The sequence below is a fragment of the Solenopsis invicta genome, chromosome 2 (assembly GCF_016802725.1).
Source record: "Solenopsis invicta isolate M01_SB chromosome 2, UNIL_Sinv_3.0, whole genome shotgun sequence".
Taxonomy (NCBI): Eukaryota; Metazoa; Arthropoda; class Insecta; order Hymenoptera; family Formicidae; genus Solenopsis; species Solenopsis invicta.
The window spans coordinates 25,622,487-25,648,352 of record NC_052665.1 but is presented as its reverse complement, the minus strand read 5'-3'; the positions used below and the strand labels follow the sequence as shown (position 1 = coordinate 25,648,352).

Genomic DNA, 25,866 nt, shown 5'->3' with positions numbered 1-25,866 from the left:
TTGTAAAAACTTATAGTGAGGCTTCCATTAGTGAAAGAACGTGTCGAGAATGGTTCTAACGCTTCAAAAGTGGTGATTTCGGCGTAGAAGACAAGGAGCATCCCGGACAGGTGAAAAAGTTTGAAGACGCACAATTGGAAACATTACTGAATGAAGATTCATCTGAAACGCAACAGGAGCTTGCAGATTCATTGGGCGTGACTCAACAAGCTATTTCACATCGTTTGAAAACCATGGGAATGATTCAAAAGCATGGACACTGGGTGTCATACGAATTAAAGCCGAGAGACGTCGAACGGCGTTTTTTCGCGTGCGAACAGCTGCTCCAACGGCAAAAACGGAAGGGCATCGTATTTTCTGTATCGCATTGTAACCGGCGATGAAAAGTGGATCCATTATGATAATCCAAAGCGAAAAAAATCGTAGGGCTACCGCGGCCATGCATCAACATCGACGGCCAAGCCAAACATCCATTGCTCGAAGCTTATGCTGTGTATTTGGTGGGACCAGCTCGGCGTGATTTATTATGAGCTGTTGCAACCGGGTGAAACCATCACAGGAGCTCGCTACCGAACACAACTAATGCGTTTGAGCCGAGCATTGCAGGAAAAACGGCCACAATACGAGCAAAGACACGAAAAAGTGATGTTGCTGCACGACAACGCTCGTGTTGCTCAGGTCGTTAAAACCTATCTGGAAACATTGAAATGGGACGTCTTACCTCATCCGCCGTATTCTTCTGACATTGCCTTCAGATTACCACTTGTTCTGATCAATGGCGCATGGCCTGGCTGAGCAGCACTTCCATTATTACGAAGAGGCCAAAAACTGGGTCGATTCGTGGATCGCCGCAAAAGACGAGCAGTTTTTTCGACGCGGGATTCGTATGCTGCCCGAAAGATGGGAGAAAGTAGTGGCCAGCGATGGACAATACTTTCAAGAATAAGTATGTAACCATTTTTCAACAATCAATCCTCAAATTTTGACAAAAAACGGCGGTTTTCAATTTGTACTCCTAATATTTAGGCGGATATTCCTTAAATATCTTAAAATGGTCCTGAAATGCGTATGAATATTCCGAGAATTGCGAATAGATGTCCTTAGGATTCCCGATGGGATGTCCACAGGATGTCTACAGGCAAGAATGAGGCGCTCATTTACTAGTCTACAGGACGTTTCGGGACTGTAACAGGTAATCCCCAGGATATTCCGCTCGTCCCGACAGGTTGTCCTTAGGACGTTCCGTGGACGTCCCTGCTATTAGGGTAGTCGTAAATCCCATTACTTTTTTTATATGACAAAAATGCAAGGGTTTTCTTAAGTTTCTTTTTCAAGTATAAGAAAAAAAATTTCATATTTAAAATTTTTTTATAATAATAAACAGTATGAAGTTTTCGTATAATTTCTTTTCCTTAAACATAGTAAATAATACTGAATAAATTAAATTTTTGATAGCTACGGCGTATATACTGACTTTATCCTATACACAAAAAAATCACACACAGAATTTGTTATTTTGCTGTGATTTCCTTAGATTGGCGGTAATACGATTACTGACGTATTAATGCCAATCTAATGAAATTACAGAAAATAGCAGATTCTGTGTGTAATTTTTTGTGTGTGATTTTTTCAGCAGTAATACTTTTTCATAAGGAGAAAAGCAAATCAGATTTAAAACGTTTTACGTTAAACACTTCTTAGCATTATATAATGTCATGTTTCGATTTTCTTGTTTATAAGTAAACACAAATAAGAATAACAAAAATTATGCAGTTGTATACAACTGTTGTATGAAATTATACTTAACCCACGCAGTTGTATATAACTACATAATTTTTGTTATTCTTATTTTTGTTTACTTATAAACAAGAAAACCGAAACGTGACATCATATAACGTCTGTACCACAACGAGAAGTTCATTAAACATATTAGATACTTTATTGCTTTGTACATTATTATTACTATAATATTCTATTACAAAAACGATATTTAATACAAATATGTTTGTATTATAGATTTAATTATTTCGCAAATCATAGACACCTAGGTGTTTAAATTTAAATATATTATATTTTCTTATAAAAAGTAACGAATCTATCCGGACAAAGATTAAAAAAGCGTGCTTTATTAAATACACGAAAATGACGAAAACAAGCGAAAACGTGATGTGTTTTAAATCAGAAACATGATATTCTTTAAGATATTTGTTAATGATGCCTGATGATCTCCGATGCTTGATGATGTTCCAGTAGAGAATAAAATATTTATCAGATGCAGTCACGAATTGGTCTTTACAAGCAAAAGTAACCTCGAAAAATAGTCGAAAAAAAGTGAAAAAAGTGGTTTTTGGAGTATTTAAAGGTGTTCTCATATAAAACAAAAATTCTGAAAAAAATCAAGGTGGTAGTTTTTATGAAAATGCAACTATGATTAAAATATAGAGACAGCAAGTCTTGTGAGAGTCGAGATATTACAATTAAAAACTTTTCAGCTTGTAAAATTAGAATTTTCTGTCAAAATGGAAAACTAAAATTTGTTATTATGTATCTGAATCATATCTAATATCAGTTAAAATTTCAAATCGATTCATTAAAAACTCGCAAAGACAAAAATTATTTACTAAAAAACAACTTTTTAAGATTATGGACGATAGGAAGAAGCCCGGGATTTAAAAATGTAGAAAACTTAGTTTCTTTTAATGACAAAAGAAAAGGATGGGTTAAATTTCATACAAATCCATTGTAGGAGGGGTTGGGGGGAAGGGTTTCGACCTTCTTTATTTGGTTAGAACCTTTATTACAATCTTATCTTCAGAGTATATGACAAATTGACGGTGAAAAGCAAGCAATCTTGTTGAAAGTTTTGACAAATATATAACAGATATTAAACAAGTTTGCTATTCCAAAAATTTTAGCAATTGTCATACAAGAATGCAACATTATTCCTTTGTCAAAATACACGACAGATTGAAAGTTGATAGCAGACAGATCTGTTGTATGTATGATTGACAAATTGATGGCAGATAGTAAGTAAGCTTGCTATTACGAAAATGTCAGCATTTATCATACAAGAATGCAACATTAGTTGAGTTCCGTAAAGCGCATATGCGCATGATTGTTGATCATCAAAAGTTAAACAAGGATAAAATGTTACATTACACATGTTATACGCTCTCTTTACGGAATTCGGCCATTATATTTTATCAAAACAATTATGCAACTAATTTGTTTATAACAATTATAACAACTATATAACAATTAAGAAAGCGTCATATGTTTCTTTAGTAATTTTTCCCGGTGAATCGATTCGTGTAATCAGTTTTTCTCTACAGTCATTTTTAACAATCTGTTTATAACAATTAATTGCAAAATTAACTTTTGCAATGTGCTCTTTACGTCAATAATGTTTTATTATGCTTCGATACTACTTCTAATTGTTATTTTTTGATCTGGCCAGGAAAAGATTTTAATTATTTATATAGTTTATATTAAAAATATCTAAGGCTAAATAATCATAGAGCTAGTGATAATATTCACGCGATATTCAAGATGCAAGTTTCTTCCAGTTCAATTCAGTTTTACTTCAAATATAACTTTTTATTAACGATATCATAAGAGTACAATTAGCTCAGTGTTAGCGTGTTAGATTGTTGTTCTAAAATCTTAGGTTCGAATCCCGCCGGCGTCGACATGCGTTTTCAAAAATTTATAAAATAATACGTAATTGTAATGAGTAAATTAAAATGTTATATGTAAAACAATGAAAACAGATTAAGATATAAGAATAATAAAATCTGTTTAAAAAAAAAGAACTTTTTTTGTTGTTTTTGGAAACATCAAATATGATCTGTATTTGGTGTCATTCTGTCAGCACGTTTGAAAACAGATTTGGTTTGTGTTTGGCATCATTTTGTCAACGCATTTGATAACAGATTTAGTTTGTGTTTGATGCCATTTTATCATTACATTATTGTCAAATTTGTTCTGATATTGATTTCAATTTGATTTCAGATAGGTTTGTCAGATTTGATTTACATTGGGCATTCTAATGCGGACACAGTAGGATACGGTTTTGGTACAAAATTCCGCTGGAATTTGGTGTCAATTTGATATCCTTTTACGTATGTATGTACCCCAAGGACTTTGATTCTGTCCATGGGGAAATTTTCCAAACTGAGAAGTCACCACTTTCTACATACTCGCAGTTTATGATTAATGAAACGACTAGAGTTTATTGGTCGTTACGTTAATCATGAACTGTAAGTATGTAGAAAGATAGTAACTTCTCAGTTTGGAAAATTTTCCCATGGATAGAATCAAAGTCCTTGGGTGTACAAAATGTTTACTGGGAATATTCCACGTCTATGTTTATATTATCCACTCATATTTGAGAGTGTAGTATGAACATAAACGTGGAATATTCTTATCGAGGCGGCCATAGTTAAAATCCCAATAAGTTATTTATCGTATTGTTTTATAAATTTAATGCATATTTTATCGGTATAACCACAAACTGTCAAGTTCTGTATTCTGTTGATGTAAGAATGCTGGACTACGATTCCTAGTAGCACAGTCACATGCCGTCTACAAGCGTACGTACCGTGTATGTGTATGATGAAATTTGTTCGTATATGTTCTTCTTCTGCTAGTCAACGTTGCACACGGCACAACGCTTGACTGAGGTATGAGACCGTGCTACCAGAAACCGTAATTTGGTATTCTCAATATATTAGTAAAATTCTAGTTTTAACTAAGTTTTTATTTTCTTTTTTGGTTTTCTATTATGAGATACCATTTCATATATGGAAACCTTTATGTCTCATATTAGGAACTCTTTTTTTTTTTGAAATGGCAAAATTGATAAAAAAAATTATATAAAATAAAGTATAGCTATTATTGATTATTATCTGATATTTGGTGATACTTGACTTTTGGTGATATAATTTAAATACATTTTCTATAATTTTAACATAAAAATCAAAGTTAATTGATGTTATAAATTTAAAAAATTACAAGCGTTTAAAGAAAGGAATCCCATAATATGCGATTTTACCCTAACAATATAATAATATAAATTATAATATATCATGATTGCAATACTGTAACATTTATGCAATTGTTTAATTACGAAATTTAGATTTGTTGGGTTCTACTTGAAACAATTTTTTACGACAGAATTTATTTTGTCATCTTATTATAATTCCGGTTCTATCATAGAGCGTGCTGAGTAATCAAAGAAAGTACCGAAGAATGAACGGAAAGAGTTCACAAAATAAACTGAGCAGTAATGCAAGAAATTCAATCATTTCATTTAAATGATTCTAACGTCAATAAGACGTTATTAAAACGTCATTTAGCTATTTTCTCTAATAAAAAGGTATAGTAGGCGTTGACGGTCCGAAATGACACTCAAATTGAGTGTTAATTCTCAAGTTAAAATTTATTAATTTTTTCATAAAGGTTGCTACTTTGATACTATTATAACAATGTACTTCAATGTTATTCGTAAACATGTAATATATCAGTAATTTCTGTAATATTTCAATGTAACACATTATATTTCAAGCATATTGTATGTAATCATACAGTAATATTTATGTAATATTACACGTTATATGGGATGTTTATTTATGAGAAAAAAGACTTTTGAGACTTATTAAAAAAGATTTATAAGAGAAAAATAATTAAAATAAAAGATTTTTAAATAATTTGAGATCTTAATATACCACGTCAACCGTTAACTGTAACATTCGATAACTCACCTCACAGCTTCATCTGTAAATCCCGATGTTCCAAGCAAGGATTCTTGTACAATTTTCTCGACTTGCGATGTATCGAGAGTAAAGTTCGGCGACAAGTATTGTACCGGGGTGCCAGAATGCGCTGTGGTACCCATCACTACCTTTACCGTAAGTTTCTCTTGTGACAAGATCCGACCGATGTGCTCCTGAAGAATCGTGCCATCGAGAACGAGCCATTCATGTCTTTTTTCGTAGGAGGGTCCGGCTTCCTTCATCTCCGGCAGACCCATGTTACCGACATACCACGACTCTGGTACAGCATCCATAAGATCTTCAGCACTCTTGCTTCTGAGACAGGCGGCATCACTACAGCGGATTGAGTCGAGGAACTGTTTGTTCATGGCTTCATACTTGTCCAATTCCTTGCCCGGAAAAATTGCACTACCGCTGGATATCCACGCCTTTGAGAAGAGACTCTTGGCTTTACGATAGCCAACCAGCGTTGTTACAAGAGTGCCGCCCGCCCGATGTCCCCACAGAGTGACGGACGACTTGTTACCGCCAAAGTTTTCAATGTTTAATTGTACCCATTGAAGAGCCGCTATAATGTCTGATAGCCCATAATTGCCGGAAGTTGGAGGATGCGTTGCTCTAGTGAGAGGTTCGGCCGCCAGAAATCCGAAAATTCCCATTCTAAATAAATATAATGAACATCTTAATTATATATAAGTATTTTTTTAATATCTTTAGTTCACATTAACAGCAAATCAGTAAAAAAAATCCGATTATTTTTTTAACGATAAGATAAGATAGAGAACACATTCTCAAGCAAAATTTTTCTCAGAATCCTTCATATAATTTTTAAAATCTACATAGAGACAGGACAGTGGTCGTGGAATATACCTAGGGTGGCAGATTTTTATGATATATCGTATAATATACGTTAAATACTAAGAGCAACTGTTAAAATTACTTCGGTACAGTTTATTTAGACATTGTAGAATAATTACTGGTCATAACATATACTTTATACAGATCGAGGCAAATCATTTTGCAACACAACTCGACCACATATCGCAAAAGGAACAAAGAACATCTTTTATTTATAGTGCTGAGCAAAATTCTCCTTACGATTTATTCCGCTACCTAATCACTAATCCAATCAAATTATGGATCTGTTTCGATCGCAACATTATTTCATTGATACACATTTTAAAACACAAGAAAAAAGTGCAAAAGAGCATCGATGATTTATTGCATCAAAACCTCCATCTTTTTTGAGAGAGAATTCGTCAGTTATCTAAAAGAACAAAGTCATCGAAAGTAATGACAAATATTTTGAAGATTAAAAGATATATGATTTTTTAAATAAATAACCAGTAAATTTTTAAAAAGTCACCGAATTAATTTTTATATAAACCTAATATACAAAAAATGACGAATTTTTATATTTATTATATGAGAAAAATTTTTGCCAGGGTTTTGAAAAAGTCAGAAATACGTTTAAACAGTAAATATAATATACCGGAAATTTGGTCGCACGAATACGATGTCGCGGACGCGCGCCAACTTGGCCGAAGGTTGCATCACTCCAGGCGAACCGCCAGTCAAGGTCTCAGCGCCGATCATAACGACCACGGGTAACGGGGAATCATATCCGACTATTGGGGTAAACACATCGAGATAGAGGCAATCTTCAACGCCATCCATACGACCAGATATTTCACGTTGCCAGCAACTCTCGGAAGCATTGTGCGCCAGATAGGTGCCATTCCAGCAGTGCTCGATACGGATCAGAGATTCAGCCGGTTGCCAACGACGATTACTGATTGGTGGCGTCGCGTACGGAATACCGCGAAATGCGTAGGCGCCATCCTCCAGGATGCCTTGTACCGGTCCACACGACGTTACTGCCTCGATATATTTGCCGTTCTTGAGTGGCTGAATGGAAATTCTCCTGGGCCCGGCACAGGCGATAGAGATGATGACGATGACGCTGAGCAGGATCAGTAGGGTTACCACTGTTGGCCAATTTAAGTATAGCAATCTGATCAGTACAAATAAATACACATAATATTACAGTCAAAAGATTTCGAAAACGTTTCAAAAACGCGCCGAGAGAGAAAAAAATGAAAGAAAAGAGAAGAAAAATGGAGCGAGGGACGATTGTACCACAATTTGTTGGAGTCAGCGCGAGCAAGCAAAAGAAAAATTGCAAACGAGATATCTGTGTGCGAAACCAACAAGATGTACAGTAGTAGTCTTGAGTAGTCGCAGTAATGACGCGCCGAGACAAGATAAATAATTTTTTTTAATATTATTTTGTTTTGCATGAATATCGAAAAGCGGGTTCTCGTCTTGATCTCATAAGCGATATCAAAATAAATATTATCTCGATTTTCGACGTTTTCGATATTCTCGTAAATATCGATATTTTTGTAAATATCAATATTCTCGTAAATATCAATTTTATTACAAATACGATCTGCTTTATATTTTTAAAATGCGCGCCTATACTTATGCTAAAATTGTTCCAATTATGTTTTTTTCTTTTTTTCATAAAATTTCGCTTCAGATATTTTGCTCCGTTCGTGTAACTTCTTTTCTCCTTTTTGCATCGTTCGCTATATTGTTATGTCTTTTGTTTTTCTGATTATCGCAGATACTTTCCTCGGCAATTCGTTCATTACCTCTACATAAGACCTCTACGTTAGTTTAAAAAGTTCACTAATTTTAAACACATAAAATAAAAAAATAAAAAATTAAATTGAGTGAGACCGTGGAAAACAATGATGACTTTTTCTGATATTATAAATATCAATGTAGCTATGGAACAAGAAACCACGAGTTCTTTAACTGTAAATATCAAACTATATTTTAAAATATATGGAATAAAAGACAGGACTGGACTTTGTTTATTGAAAGAAAAAAAAATAGTAAAAAAATTAATATGAAGCGTTCAAATATCACGGATTTAAAACTGAAAAAATCACAAGAATATCTATGACGGCATACTTAAATAACAAAACAGTACTTGATCAAAAAGATTAACGGATATGTTAACAAAAAGATTCAGAATGTAATGTAATTTGTCCATCAATTATCATTTTTTAAATAGATATTCCTAGATAACCAAGCTAGATTTAGCACATCAGGCAATTAATGCATTGCATGTATTGTTATGCATTTGCAGGCAATTTCCTGGCTACAAAATTTAACGTAAAACTGAGTCAGCAACAGGAGAGCAAAAACACAACATCAGTTAATGAAATGTTAAAAGCAAACGTTTATTAATAATAACATATCATGTTGACAGCAAACTGTCGGCTCGTCGTGAGCTTGCATTCGTATATATCTTAATGACAGCAATATGTCAACAAAATAATGGCACGTATGATATCAAAAGTTTAATACAAGAAGTAGAATATTTAGTGAATATTCCCTGATAGCCAAGTGTGATTTTACATGTTAAGTAAACTAATGCACTTCACGAGTTGTTGTGAAGTTGCCGTCAATTTGCTGACACTGAAGTCCTATGCAAACTGAGTTAGCAACATGAGAACAAATAGCCATCAACAGTTTATGAAATTTCAAGAGCAAATGAGGAATAATAACGTGTTATGTTGATAGCAAGATGACGACATTCGATGATTTCGCATTTCATATACAATATCGTGCCGACAACATAATGGCAAACTGATGGCATATAAGCGAGCGCGCGCATCTCCGCTAGACGGTCCCGCCGTGTGTAAGGCCCCACGCGAACAAATAAGTGCTTGCATCACCGCTAGGCGGCTACGCTGCGGGGAATCTTCTCGCGAGTCGAGTGCGGCCACAGGCATTATATCTAGGTGCCACCGCGGCCGACTCACCAACTCACATTTCAGTGAGATTTCTGGGACAATCGCTGTTTATTGTAACCTCGAGACGAGTACTTGCTTTCACTTTTTTCAAACATTACATGTATAGAACAACGTTCTATATAAAATTTTATATTTTTAAATGTAAATAATAATTTGTATTGTTATTTAATTTTGCACAATAAATTAAAAGCAATTACAATATATTGACAGCATGTTGACAGCATCTTTCGTTAAAAAAACATTTAAAAAAAGATTAAATTTGATTCAAATTTAATCTTTTTTTTAATGAAATATGCCGTCACATGTTGTCAATATGCTGTTAAACGCGAACAGCAAACCGATGGCAACAGTTGGCATCATGTTGCTATCATACGTATATCTTTTAAGTATATTGAAGTAATGCCATCAAAATGCTATCAATTTGCCATTATCAAAGAGGGTCAGTAAAATTGGCCTACTTCTTGGACCTCGAATTTCAAACTTTTCTTTATGCCAAATAGTACTATATAATGGAACATTAATCCCAGAAAAATTTGAAGATGAGAATAAGCGCGATTCCGGAGATATAAAGGGTTGAAAGTGATGGTTTCTCATAACACAGGGCGCCGTTTTTAGACTTTTTTTCTGTTGTTTGAATAAAAGTTACCATTTCCTATTGTATTTTTGCGCGCTGAACACGAATCTGGTAAGCAAATTGCTCTATCACGTCAGATTTCTGAGAAAAGTGTCAAAAATGATAATTTGTCGATATTAGTTGCTGATACGGTTAACAGCAACAACTTGGCTATCTGGTTTGTTAAAGATTCTAAATTGCAGCTTATTATTGACAATTTGGTGACATGACAATATTCGGTTCTCTCGTGTGTAAGACCCCACGTGAACAAATAAGTGCTGGCGCCACCGCTAGGCAGCCACGCCGCGGGGGAATTCTCGTGAGTCAAGTGCGGCCACAGGCATTATATCTAGGCGTCACCACGGTCGACTTCGCAATTCATACCAAGGTTCATACTTCAGTGAACCTTTAGGAGCTACATGTTGTAACATCGAGACGAATACTCGCTCTCATTCTTTTAAAAGATGACGTGTGTATGGAACGCTGTTCCACATAAAATTTTATATTCTTGGTGCAGAAATCGATTCGGATTACTTTTTTTTTGATCGGTTTTAATCGCACATTTTTGGCAGAGGAGCATCTTGAGATTCAACACAGCATTCAACATTTTACCAAACATCCCCATCAATTGGGCATATAAGCACGGAGATTCTGAGCAACAGAACTCTTTGCTTTCGATCGTTTTTCCGAGAAGCTATCCTGATCGAAAGAGATCAAGCGCTCTTGATAATCAATTAATCTGATCTTGCTCCCACCGATCCACACGCTCAAGACTTCCACATCCACACAACTTTGACTCGACCAAGTGATTTTGGTTGTCGGCAACACTCCTCGTTTGCATTGAGCTATTGGCGCTTACCCACGAACGGGGTACAGAGTTCTGCGCCTCCACCAAGCGTGGATAAATGCTTCCCTGTCGTCGGATTAAAGCGGGGTTAAGGCGATGCTGGACAATGGAACTCACTCGACGTCGGTACTGCAGATTGCTGCAAATTTTTCTTCGGTGGACTGAGAGTCACGCATAAAGCAAAGAATAAGGAGAATAAGCTAACGCTCTTTATCAAACGCACTCATCTGTCCTTGCCCATCAATTTTAGCGCCTCTAATGTAAAATCTCTCAACTATATGAACACAATTCTGTTCTTTCCAATTCCACGTACAAATTACATAAACACAATTTTCAAACACTTATATCTCTCATACTAAAGCTTCTAGGATCATTCTGCAAGCGCGGTATTGTACTTTTGTTTAATTATTCATACTTTGCTAACTGTTTATTTCATACATACAATGTCTAAAACTTTTATATGAGGCACATATTGTCACGAAGCGGCTGCAGAAGCCGATAATTAAACTATAAGCTTTTTATTTATTTTGTTTTTTGTATTAAATTATAGTTAGTGAAGTATGTTTTTGTCAATACTTTAATTGTGGAAAATTGTGGAAAATTGTGGATTTTGCGATTTCTTAGGCCAATTAAGAGATATGAGTGTCGAAAAATTAGCACATATAGAGACCGCCAGCATTGTCTTAACCGCTTCGTGCAGCGCACCGCGTATTCTAAATAAAATGTTGAATCGGTTAACTTCTTTTTACTGCTGAAACTGTTAATTAAAATTTTAATTTATACATGTCAAAAGTGAAAAGTGCTGTGAAACGTTAAGTATAATAAATATAAATAAGATTAAAAACTTTGTGAAATGTAATGTTTAATGAATTGAGGCAATTTTAATTTAGTGTATGTACATAATAGTTTGTTTAGAGCAGCAGACAGTTTTAAGGTTAAGGAGATTGAAAGATCATTTGCAATTCAACTTTCCAATTTTCATAACTCCCAGTATTTTATTACCTATTTAGTTACCAACATTAGTAACCAAGTCATGGTTATTAATATTATTTAACACTACAAAACGTATATCAGTACAAAATTACTTTTTCAAAAAAAAAGCGTCAAGTGTGTGCATGCATGCGTACTTGCCCGCGCACGTGTGTGTGTGTGTGTGGGCGCGCGCGCGCGCCTCAAATCCCTATTTTTTTCTGAAAAGCTTAAGTAAGACTACCATTACATTTTTATTGATCAGTTCAAAATTACCCTTAAAAAAAAAAACGTAAAAAAAGGCGCCAATGTGCGTGCGTGCGTGTGTCCGCGTGCGCGCGAGCGCGTCTCAAATCCATAACTTTTCTACAAAATTTAAATAGTACTATCTTAATATTCTTATTGAAAAGTCTTTTTATGCCAACTCAGGTGGTAGTTTTTTTAATTTTTCTACAAAACCCAAGTGGTGCTATCTCTGTATTGTGATTGAAAGATCTTCCTATTTCAACTCAAGGGATATATACTTAAAAATAAATATCTTAAAATTAAGTAATCTAATTCAATCTAAATATGCATTTGTCCAAAAAAAGTATGAAATCTTCAAATTGCGCTAATTATAAATGCTTATCTACAATAGATAATAAAATTTTAATTATAAATACACACAGATAACTAATAAAATGTAAATAAGCAATTTGCGAATCAATTTCTTATATTTTTATGGGTTTAAATAGCATTTCACAAATTTAAAACGTTTAAAATTATATAAAATATCCAAAATTTTGATTTGTCCAACTATTTTAATGAAGATGTCAAGCTCAAATATTTATACTTATCTCGTATACACTAGCATTTTACCTCCAAAAATTAGAACATACGAGCTGTAGCTTATATACTGTTACACCCAGGCGTGAGTGTGTGCTAAGCTCGGTGACGTAATTTTGAATTGGGATCGGAGAAAATGTGACAGGGTAATTGATTGTAGTGAAAAGTATGAGAGAAATTAGTGTTTTATTCTGAGTGAATGTAAGGTATAAATGTATATAGCTCAAGAGAATGTGGTATATTTGTACATAAGCGTGAATATATATATGTAGTATGCCCGTATATAAAGCGTAGGTTTGTATATAAGCGTAAATAAATGTGGTATAAATGTACATAACTAAAAAAAAATATATGCTTTTATATAAATGTGAATAAATGTCGCATGAATGTGTATAACTCAAGAGAATGTTGTATGAACGCAAATGAGTGTCGTGTGGATATACATAAGCGTGTATGAATGCGGTATGAATGTATATAAAACAAGAGAATATTGTATATGCTTGTACAATGAGTGTAAATATACGCGCTATGAATGTATATAAAGCAAGTGAATGTGTATGATGTAAATAATCGGCATAAACGAGAATAATTATGTTATTCTAATGTTGGCAGTTCCTTAATGTTAAAGTGCACAGTCTTATCGACTATTATTCGTGGTTTTGAACGCATCGGCAGCGGCGCCGGGGCGACCGACTGCCTTAACCGCTAGACTTTCCTCACTTTGCTGCCCATATCTTTTTGTAAATAATTTTGTCATTGTAATTATCATGTGTAATCATCTTTTTAACGTGTAATCAAAATGAAGAATTTCTTACCAAGTGCTTTGTTTGTAACGCGGGAGAGAGAGACAAAGAGAGAGAGAGAGAGAGAGAGAGAGAGAGAGAGACAAAATCGGAGGCAAAAGCAGATGCGCGAATCTGGTGTACAAACGATAATGCGATAATTTCGGACGGAGAATGTACAGGTTACAGCTACATTAATGGCTACGTTCCATTTCACGCATGATGTATCATTTCGTCTTTGTTTAACATTTGAGGAATTACAAGGATAAAATAATGTGCCATGCGCATTATGCGTGAAATGGAACGTAGCCAATAAGATATCACCACGACACCGCGAGCGTAAGATGCGGGGATAGTGATAAACGCGGTAAGGAGAAGCATAGGACAAACTCGGCTGTTTCCGGTACGGTTCGGATGTGTTCGGCATTACCAATCCCATTCAATTCAATTCAATTTTTTTCTATTCAATTTGTAAAACTTTTTAAATATAATATAATAAATTAATTAAATGTTAACTGTCATATATTATATATAGAAATAAATACAAAATTTGTTTTGTAAGAAATAGCAATACCCAGTGAAAAATGGTATATTAACTGATTTGACATTAATTTTGTTATGTTTTATTACCATTTTTCAGTAGGTAATTTTAATATTTTAAAGGTTGAGATTATAATTTTAATTAAATAATATTGCAATACAAAAGAAAAATCGAGAACTTTTATTAATTTTTATATCATTAAGCTATATATTTAAATTGTTTATTATATTATTTATCGATATATATATGTATATATATATATATATATATATATATATATATATATACATATTACACAATATGTATAATAAAATAACCTAAAAAGTCTAAATTAATCTAAATCTATTGGTTTCGTTTAAATTTCCGGTTTTTGCAACCGAACATAACACAAAAGCCCATTTTACCTCGTCTCGGCGGCCAATTGTGATGCAATCGACTCTATTTGACAGGCACAAAATATAAATGATAACAAGCAATAACGTCTAACCTTTTAAACAGCCGTTAACGGATTTAAACGGACTAACAGTGATGGACTGTAACGAACTCTCACTTATGAGCCGTTCCGAGTTTGACCAAAATTTATCGATTTTGTCCTATGCTTCCCCTTACATCGATTATCACACCTTCCCTTGCCTAAAATAGCAATTTACGCTCTGTCTATAGTTTTCTAAGTCTATGGATATATTACACTGTAATATATTGCAATGTGATGTTTCTCTAATATTCGCATTATGTTGCAATATGATATATAATTTTAAAATAATACTGCAATATTCTACGAATATTACAATATGGTAAAATAGTATACGATATAATCGACAGATGTACGCGGCGGTGCGGCGTTTTATTTCTTATAATTAAAAATTACACAGGATACAATAAAAGACACAGCATTATGAGATCTTTCAACTATGTTCTAATAAAATAATGCTGAAATAATGCTTTTTGAAGAAGAAATTGGATTTCAAAATAGAAATAAGTAAATTATATACAATAACACAAAACTATAATATAAAAGTAGATTGAAATATCCTTAAAATATCTTACAGATGCCTTTAGAAAATATGTATTGTATGAATTAAATACCATGAAAATAAATTCTGTATTTTCGTACCTGAAACAACCATGTGTCTTCTGAGCAAGGATATGCAGACTACCAACGGATGCTTTGGTGACTCGACATGGTCGATCCCATCCTCTCCGTCGAGTCGAACAGTTTCCATGCCATCCTCGTTGGCGATAGGGCTCTTCTCGGCGGTGCCATCGTCGAGTGTCTCAACACTTGCTAATCCGGCAGCGCCGGTTTGTCCTAATTCGGCATCAATTTCCTAAAAAAGAAATATAAGAAAAAAGATAAAATTTAGAGAAGAATTTAAAAAACAGAAAGATAAATTCCCAAAAAATTTGTATTTCAACATAATATTTCACAAGCACGTATAATAAATATTGCAATAGTATTGCAACATATCCAAAACATTATATACTATAGTAAAATATTACAGAAATATTGTAATAATACTGATATACTACACGTTAATAAGTAATATTGAAGTATTATAGTACAATATATTTTTTCAATAATATCTTATCCTACCAAATTACAGTTATATTATAATTTTCCACTCAACAATGTAACTATTACTTATCACACTCGTTATATTGTTAAGTAGGAAATTATAATTAATAATTATAAAACTTTAACACTTCGTGTTTGCTAGATATGTAACAAAATAATGTTAAATGTTATTTCAATGATATCACTATAATTTTAAAGTTTCAGAAAAAAACCATTTTTTTCAATTTTTCGCAAATTTTTTTGGTTTTTATTCCCAAGTAAAAAACTCATTAGAAAAATGCATGTGTTCAAAAAATTTTTACATCTTTCTATTAAATAAAATAATTACGTATTTACTTCAACTGAAGTTAAATAAATTTAATGTTATATCCTAGACGATACAAAAGTTTGGAAAATGTAAAAACACCCAAAAGATCTCTAAGGAATATCTTCATATCTTTTAAACTTTTATGCTATCAGAGATGTTAAGAAATAATATTACCTTAAAAGTATTACAATGAATTATAAAGAATACAGGGTGTATGGAAGGTCCCAGACCTCTTGAATATTTAAAAAATGAAATATTTTTGAAAAAAATGTTTCAAAGTTGCAGGATTTAAAATAATTACTGATGATATTAATTTGACCTTGTGTGATGTTGCCAAAGTCAGATCAAAGTCAAATTAATTTTTTTTTAATGGAACATCCTTTTTTTGATTTTCTAATCTAATAGCTGATGCTAAGAGCTTCTCAAAACTACAATAAAGTTTATTTTTATTAAGTACTTTCTGAGTTAAGGGTTGAAACTTACAAGACATTTGCTATTAGCATGTAATCGTAAAAGATTGTATGTATACGTAGTTGGTAGGATGGGGAGGGGGGAGCAATCACTCCATCTTACACTAATTAGTAGGATAATACTCAATCCCAGTCAATTGCTACTTACAATTAGAAAACTTTTAAGTACTACTGTATATTTCCAACTATCCGACTTTCGATGAAACATTTTGGCGTCATGTTTCTTCGAAAATTTTGAGATAAAATATTTTTTGTCGCAAGAAACACTTACTTTCTTCCTTTTGGGAAAAACGGATGATACCAGAGGTAATCGAATAGCGTTTAGAATTCCCTTTTGTCCTTCCTTCTCCTTAGCAGGCGTGGTGGATTTTTCCGCAGACGGGGTATTTTGTTCAGTCTCTTTTGTTACCACGGGGGTTGATTCTGTGTCAATGGATTCCGCCGGTTTGGTTTCATCATCCTAAAATCGATCAGACTACATTTAGTTACACGTTAAAAATAGGAGAAATCGATCCTTTTTGATATCCGTTTTTTTGTGGTGGTACAGTGATCCAGTAAACGGAAATGGATTTAAATAAATTGAAAATTTGTGATGAATTTTAATTCATTTAAATAAATTTTGGATTAAAAAATAGTAATTACGTCATTTCAATCTTATGTCATAGATTCAAATAGTTTGAATAACCCGCAAAACTTCTTTTTAAATAAAAAAAATCACTTTATTTCAATTCCGTTTCATGAATTAAAATGGATTATATGGCCCGAATAACTTTTTTGGATGGAAAAAAATAGAAATTCCATTATTTAAATCTCACTTCATGAATTAAAACAGATTCAAGGAATTCTTAAATTTTAATTGGATAGAAATGAATTCGTGTGGTCATTGCTGAATCCTAAAACTCTTGATTTTTTGAAACCATTTCTATCCATTTTAAATATTTTGAATCCATTTCCGTTTATTAGGACGAGAAATTGAATATATTCGAAATATTTAGGAGAGAAGGAAACAAATTCCTTATGAATGCTAAACATTTTTGTAAACAGGCTAAGTATACAAAATCTATTGTATCAGCTAAAGGTTAAAATGGATTGCGTAATCTGTAAAAATTTATTTTGGATTGAAAAAATAATAGCGATTTCGGCTAGGGCGCACCAGTGTGCTACCTTACCGGTGGCACACAAATTGGCTCCGACTATTTTCTCAGGTCCACTTTGTGTACAACCAATATGCACTTGTGAGATGTATCGAGTCCAGACGAACACGCGGCATCATTGAGAAACTGCATTATTTGATTAGCCAAACACAAAAGTTGCACCGACACCTGAAATGTGCAACCGGTGCGCCCCAACCGAAATCGCTATAAGAATCACTTTATTTCAATCCCGTTTCATGAATTAAAATGGATTACATGGCTAGCAAAACTCTTTTTGAATTGAAAGAATAGAAATTCCATAGTTTCAATCCTACTTCATAGATTAAAACAAATTTTAAGGAACTTTTAAACTCAAGTTTAAAGTATTTAGATTTGGCAACAATAACACGAACCCATTTCTTTTCAATTTATTTGCGTTTGCAGGAGACATACGTTATCTTTCTATTCAATTTTTTACGATTTTTACAAACTTTTTACACACATTTTTATACTTTTTTTTTATAACTGTAAATTAAAAAATTTTTTAATTACTTTAGATTCAAAATCAGTGACTTTGAAACTTTAGAGTTTTATTAAAATTTGGCTGATTGAAAAGTATATGCCGCAAAGGATTAAAAACGATATTGGTCTTCTTTCTTTTAGCTACTTTTCTTCATAATAGTCTTTAAAAAAAAAAGATACAATGTAGAAAGTATAATTAGAGATAAAGATCAAATTATTGCTTTAACAACAGTTGTTGGACACATCTTGTTTGAAAACCACTTTTAAATGAGATCTGAAAATGATTTGATGACTTTGTGATATCAAAAGGCATTTTTCCGAGTTAAAAGTTAGTTTCTATAATTTTAAGCCCAAAAAATAGCTCAAAATTATAGAAACAATCGTGAATATTTTGATTGAAAAATTTGTATTACTTTTTTTCAAAAAATTCTCTAAATTTAACTGATTGAAAAATATGGATTATCTATTTGTTTACTTAATATTTTAAATTTTGTAAAAATTTCTGATTTGTAATTAATAACTCAAAAATTTGTACATTAATATTTTTTCAACTAAGAAATGAAACAATCAATTTGAGCTAAAAATAATGACATATGTCTTTGAATAACAACTTACTCGTTTGCTTATTAATGTAAACCATAGGACAGTCTGAAAATTTACCGTGAACAGTTATTTGATATGTTGATCATTTAAAGTGACTCGAATACTTGAAGCTATTCTCATATCAGTTACGAGTTTCATGAACGCCGGAAATACAAATTAATAGCTTCATGATTGTCAGTACCATTAATACTTAAACCCTTACCGTCTTACAATTAGATTGAACAGGCGTTGCTTTTAAGTCATCTCAATAATGATATTTAACGCAAAACAAGTTCATAATTAAAGGCAAGGAAATCTGATGCTTCCTGCTTGTAATAAATAAACTTTGCCATGTTTTTATATTTAAAGAGTTGCGTTCTAATAAAACTACTATCATTCTAGTTCAATAAAATAGCATTAGGTAACATCTCTAAAACTTCTTAATTTAGATGTAAATAAGAAATGATACAACTACTTAAAACAAAAAATATTTTTATTTATCCAAGACTGTATTATTTTACAGATCTTCGGATGAGAATTGTATTAAACTTGAACTTAACTTATAACGCTTTATTATAATTCCAAAGTTTCCAAAACATAATTCATGCTATCTGCAACATCAATTAAAACGATGTTTTTACATATTTTTTTGGATCAGCCAATTCTGCATGTTAGTCGATTATCCGAAACATTCATTTACCGCTCGGGGATGCGCTTGATGCTTACATGTAGACGTATGCTATATTTGGACTTCGAATGCTTTCAAGTGGAGTCGCGTGGCGCAATTGTCCGTTACATGTGTATTCGAGTACATGCATCCATACACGCACGGGCTCACGACGTGTATTTGTGCGATACTATGATGGGTTTTCGAGCCCACACTTTCGAAACCTAATGTATTAATAAATTTAATATCTACCGTGATATGATAATCCTATTATAGGCTGTACAGCAGACAATAATCGATCTACTTGCTCCCTACGCTTACCATTTTTTAAATACATTTAATTTAGCATTATACTATAACTACAATTCTTTTTATGACTGTCAAACAATTTTTATGTTAAACAATTATTAGGTGTATAATTTAATTCTTGGCCTCTATATTTAATCAACTACAGCATCTATTCAAAGTTAAATCTTGATCTTTCATTGTAGTCAAATTAAAACGTCATCGTTTAGCTTTAAAACGAAATATAATAGTTAACGGAGCTGCTAATACCCAGGGCCGCCGAGAGGTTTGCCGGGCACCAGGGCTACTATCTCAGACAACACACTGTAAAAAAGTTTGTAATTTTTTACAACTATTATAATGGGCAATTTTGCGACCCACTATAATAATTATAAATTTACACAAGTTTGTTTTTGCAATATACAAGTAAATTGTACTTGTATTTGTATATTGCAAATACAAACATGTGTAAATTTACAATTATTATAGTGGGTCTCAAAATTACCCACTATAATAGTTGTAATTTTACACAAATTTTTTACAGTGCATGTTATAAATCGAGACATAAGATATCTTAAAGACGCCTTTAAACGATTTTTATTATACGTCTTTAAAATACCTAATGTCTTGATTTGACATTATGTTGTTTAAAATTACTGTTCTCCCTCCTTCAAAGGCAACTCTTTACAAATTACAAAAAAATATTCTTTTTGCCATCAAAGCGAACTGTAGAAGTCGGTAGAAAACTCTTCACAAAGTACAGCCAGTGTAAATCAATAAAAAATACTACTAATCATAAAATTTTTAATTATAAATATTTACTTATAATTATAAATATTTAATTATAATTGTAAATATTTACTTGTATATAAATACTTAAATACATTGCACACGAAAAGGCAAAGCTCACTACAATCTGCATTACACAAGCTGGCTTACATTATTACACATATTGCACAATGATATTTAAATATTGCATTTTCTGGCCTTTTTTGAAGCAAAATCGTTAATTAAACTCTCCATGTTGACTTGTCTCGCGAGTTCAGCTTCCACAGCCAACACACCCAGGCTGGGTAGCCTATCCTGAGACATGGTGGAACGCAGAACACTCTTAACTCGTTTCAGAGTAGAAAATGACTTTTCAGCACTAGCTACTGTTGCGGGAATTGTTAGGAAGATACGGAAAGCGATGCACAAATTAGGAAACAAACAAGCAAGATTCATTTTTTGAAGAGCATTCAATAGTTCTAAAGGTTGCAGAGTTTCTTCGCCGAAATTTGCAACGTAAATGGTTTTCAAATCCTCTGCTTCATTCACAAGCTCATACTGCAGATCTATAGAATACTTGCGCACCAAATTAGTTGCTCGTTTTTCAATTTCGTCCTTTAACATAGAGCGCATTTTCCAAAGGACGGAAAAGTTTTCACAAAGCTCTTGCATAGATTTAAAGCGCTCAGTTAGGTCTTCAATCACTTGATCTAAAATAACATAGAAAACTTCTCTTTTGAATGTCACATCTGCAGTTACTTGTCCTGCTCCGTCGTCTTCATCTTCTTCTTCGTCTGCCATTTTTCTTCGCTTACGACCCCTCTTTGTTTCCTCTTGGAAAGATTCTGGCCATCCGATATTTTTGGCCACGATGACAGCTTCATTCAAAATATTCTCCCATCCTTCATCACGTAAAGCCTTCAACTCTGCTATTAAACTACTTAAATTTTTGCAAGTAACATCAACTGTTGCCCCTCGAGCCTGAATTATTTTATTGACTATGTCAATAGGTTTTAAAATTTTCATCCAAATTGATGACATAACTAAACATTTGAATGTCCGTACATAATTCTTGAGCCCATTGACGTCACGCTGAGACTCTGCTGATAAGTTGAGATGTGACAACTCATTCAGTGCTTCCGCTATTCCTGGGAGATGAGCAGCAAAAGGTTTTACACTCTCGATTCTGGCAGACCAGCGAGTTTTAGAGGTTGAGTGCAGAGAGTGACCTATTTTCTTCTGTAATATTTCCCATCTTTGGGGACTGGAACTAAATAAATTATACAATTTTTGTATAACTCCGAAGAATGTAAGTGCAGCACTACAACTCTCAGCTGCATGCACTCCGCAAAGATTGATAGAGTGGCAGGCGCAAGCAGAATAGATCGCTAGATTGTTGACAGCCAGTATTTTTGCCTGCACCCCTTTATAAGCACCTTTCATGTTGCTGCCGTTGTCGTAGCCTTGTCCTCGACAATCTGCTAAAGGAATTTTAAATTGCTCAAGTTTTGATACTATAAGCTGGGTAATGGCTTCCCCTGTTTTTTGAGCACAATCAGCAAATGTCAAAAAACGCTCTTCGATTTTATAAATTCCTCCAGCTTCATCGGTCAAATTTACATATCTTATTAAAAATACCGTTTGTTCAATGTGAGCAGAGTCTGGGGTTGCATCCACAATTATTGCAAAATACTTTGCTTTTTCACGTTCTTGAAGAATATAGTTTATTACTTCGGCTGCGCAGATATCTATAAACTCGTTCTGAATATCTGATGATAAATAGTGTATCTGTAGTCTTGTACCGGTTTCTTGCGAGTGACGCACTTTCCGTAAATGGTCATTTAGGATCGGATCATATATTACTAGAAGTTCGAGAAGTCCAAGAAAATTACCATTGGAAAGGTCTCCAATTCTGTCTCCGCGAAAAGCCAAACCCCTCTCACATAAAAACAAAGTTACATGAAGTAGTCGCTTTAAGATTTCTTTCCACACTTCTTGCTCATGTTGTATAGACTTAAACAATAAGCCACTTAATGAAGTATCCATTTTCAATTTTCTCTGTTCCGTTTTCCATGCGATGTAACAATTCTTGTGCGAAGCACTTCTCTCATGTTCAGGTACTTTGTCATGTAATTTCTTCCACTTTTGTGTAGTGGAATAACCTTCAGATGATGTTAAAGCTGATCGTTGAGATTGTGGAAGTCTGCTGAAAATTCTGCATGGCAGAAAATAGAGGGCTTTCTTTGTTCTACTCCATACTAACCAATCTCTAGGCACAAATTCACCATTCGCTAGTTTCTTCTTAAAGATGGAGATCGGCAGTACACCTCCTGTACTATCTTCTGGAAAACTTTCAGGCAACTTTTCGTGCGATTTTGTAATATCAATTTCAATGTTAAAGGTGGGCGATCCTACATCGAAATATGTTTTAGTGATTGGCGTTGACGATGCTGAAGACATTAATATTAAATTATTTGGAAGAGTATGATTATCAGTGTCAGCATCAACGCAAACAGACTGAATTTTGTCTTTATGTGATGTCGAAGGTTCTGACGTTGAAAAGAGCTCTAATGAAGTTGCGTCTTGAGAAGTAGAAGGCTTTAAAAATCTGGACAAAGAAAGTTGTTTTTTTGATGCGTCTTTAAGGTTTTTCTCCCACTCTTCTTTTTCCTTCCTCTTTTGTGCTCCTGATTTATATTTGTAGCTCATTTTTAATACTATTATTTCAAACACACACTTCCTGTCAAAGAAACAGACATGAGTGAATAATCGATTTGAAAATATATTGTCGAACGAGGTACCTAATTATCGGATTTAAATAATTATGTGCCAGTTTTAATCGTAACACGAGTACAATTACAATTCCAACACACGTTTTTTCTGCTCTTACCTTTCTGGAAACTGCAGTCAAATAATATCTATGAATCCAACACGGTGTCTTATATAAAATCCAGAAATAAATAACAATCTATGTTACAACTTTTTTCAACTTCATGCTATATGATCGTAAAAGAATTGAAAGCGCACGTATACGCGACTTTGATTTAAGCGACAAGCGAACTGCGGCACTGCGGATTTCGAGACATAACGTGAGAACGCTGGCGGAGATCGGAGATAACTGATAGTGGCTTGTTTTATTCTCCGGTGACTCCGGTAAGCCGATTTTGAAAAGAATAAATAAGAGAGCGATGCGAGTCAGTCAATTAGTTTGCAGCTCTATTCTATGCAAGTTACATCGCGTATTTAGCGAGCTTCTACAATACAAATGTAAAACAAATAAGACGGTATGATTTGATGTGTCTAAACTAGATATGCTGCGAGTAAAAATTAAAAGATTCTGCGTTGTCTACTCCTATGTCGTATTTAGATTTATGTCTTTGATATAAATATATAATAAGAACATCATCAATTATCTCCTTATGTTTAACTCTATGAATTATAATTTATAGTTTGTGTATAAACATGAACCTCCCCTCTATGAATATTATTTTTTTAAAACCATGTTTTTTATTAAAAAAAAAGGTTACTTCTTTTGTGCTAAAATCCGTGGCCGCGGGCCCCCTATGAGAGTCCGGGCCCCGGGGATATAGCCCTCCCTGCCCTCTCGGCGGCCCTGCTAATACCTCATAAAAATAGTAACAAAAGCGATGTCGTTTAAAAAGCAACATGTGAGGCACTGCATCCTTTCGCATTTCAAGTAAAAAAATGGTTAGCGAGGTTAAAGAAATGTTTTTCTCAGCCTTAAATGAAAATGCTGTATCTTATAGCATATATAAAGTGGTTTCAAAAATTTCAGGATAGTAATTTCAATCTCCAGGATGAAGAATGCCCTGGATAATCGAATAAAGTTAAAAAAGAATTAGAACAAGTTTTGGAAGAAACTTTGTCAGACGCAATCAGAACTTGTAAATACACTTGCGATGTTATGACATTATGGCCCTTCTTCTACTTGTTGTACACACTGTCTTGAATCTATATTATATCTAGTTCTTTCTATTAGAGAAATAAAATAAATGTTCCAGTAGACAAACATTTAAGAGTCAATCCTTTAATAAAAACATAATTTTTTTATCAAAATAATAAAATACTTTTTTAATATTATTTATACAAGGTGTTCCAGAACGATGTATATTATCACGATGAAGTAGAAGAGATCGAGATAAATCAAAAAGTCTAATACCATTTTGCGATATTTGCAATAACTTTCGAGTAATAAAATATTAAAGTCGGCCGAATAAGAGCGTGCGAAGCGACAGACGGTCGTTCGCCTGAGCCGTAGGACCGCCCACCGCGGCCCGACTGTGGGCGATGCCGTGACGATAAGTGGCGCGCGGCGAGGAGAAGGATAGCTTAGCACCGCACCGCTCCCTTATGCCCCCGCACATCGCCGTGGCACGCGTCAACGCTATACACTCGCGATCATAATTATTAAGTATTTTATTCCTTGTAATATTTATAGCATTTTTTATAGCGAAAAACCAAAAGTTAAATAATGTAACTTTGCGAATGTAGCATTATATATATATATATCTCTCTCTAAAGTACAAAAACACATTAAATATTATCTCTTTAAACAACAGTTCTAATTAATACTACTTGAATCTCACCATTATGTGTAAATTCAAGTAAAAAATTTTAACTATTACCATTCCTTTACACTTTTCATATTAAGCACGCTAAGATACTCGGATAAATAGTGCTGAATATAATTTATTCTAGTTCTAGCGACAGTTTTCATTTATAAATATTTATGTAATCATATAGCACATTGTTACTGTGAATATAAGTAACGTCATTAAATGTAATTTAATACATTATTATAAAAAAAAATATAAAAGCTAATATTAAAAAATATGTTGCTGCTGTAACTGTGCTTAAATTGATGATCGTAGAACGAAATATTTTATTAGAACTGCAATAAATAATCAGCAGCACACTTTTAAATATCGTGCCGTATTTAAAAGTATTAAAAAAGTAACAGTTTATACTTATTTTGAAATTACACATAATGGTGGAACTCAAATATAATTAATTCCCATACAGCACAGAACATTGCAGCAACATTGCAGCAATGTTGCAATGTTACAGATTGCAATGCAATATTACGGAGACATTGCAGAAACATAAATTAACAATATGCCTGCAACATTGCATGCCATATGCCAGTAATATTCCGGAAACATGCAATATCATAATTTTTGAATAAAGTAGTAACAATAAAGAGCCAAAGCAAAATATTTGCGTATAATAATATATTAATTTAACTCATCTATAATTATTCATCCGCATTTAGCAAACTACGGTCGGGCGACGTTACTAAATTTTCCGCTGAATGTCAACATTCCCTAATAGTACAACCGTCCATATGTCAACTG

General features: G+C 33.4%; 1 protein-coding gene across 2 annotated transcripts in view; it reads right to left on the bottom strand.

The window, feature by feature from the left end:
- Positions 1 to 25,866, bottom strand: part of LOC105203209 (neurotactin) — a 101,551-nt gene that overhangs the window by 7,678 nt on the left and 68,007 nt on the right. For both annotated transcript variants that reach the window (XM_039457522.1, XM_039457517.1), the window contains exons 3-6: positions 16,806 to 16,994; positions 15,296 to 15,509; positions 7,267 to 7,762; positions 5,763 to 6,434 (exon numbers count right to left, since the gene is read on the bottom strand). In XM_039457522.1, the coding sequence (XP_039313456.1) occupies positions 5,763 to 6,434; positions 7,267 to 7,762; positions 15,296 to 15,509; positions 16,806 to 16,994 (1,571 nt within the window). The remainder of the gene's footprint in view (positions 1 to 5,762; positions 6,435 to 7,266; positions 7,763 to 15,295; positions 15,510 to 16,805; positions 16,995 to 25,866) is intronic.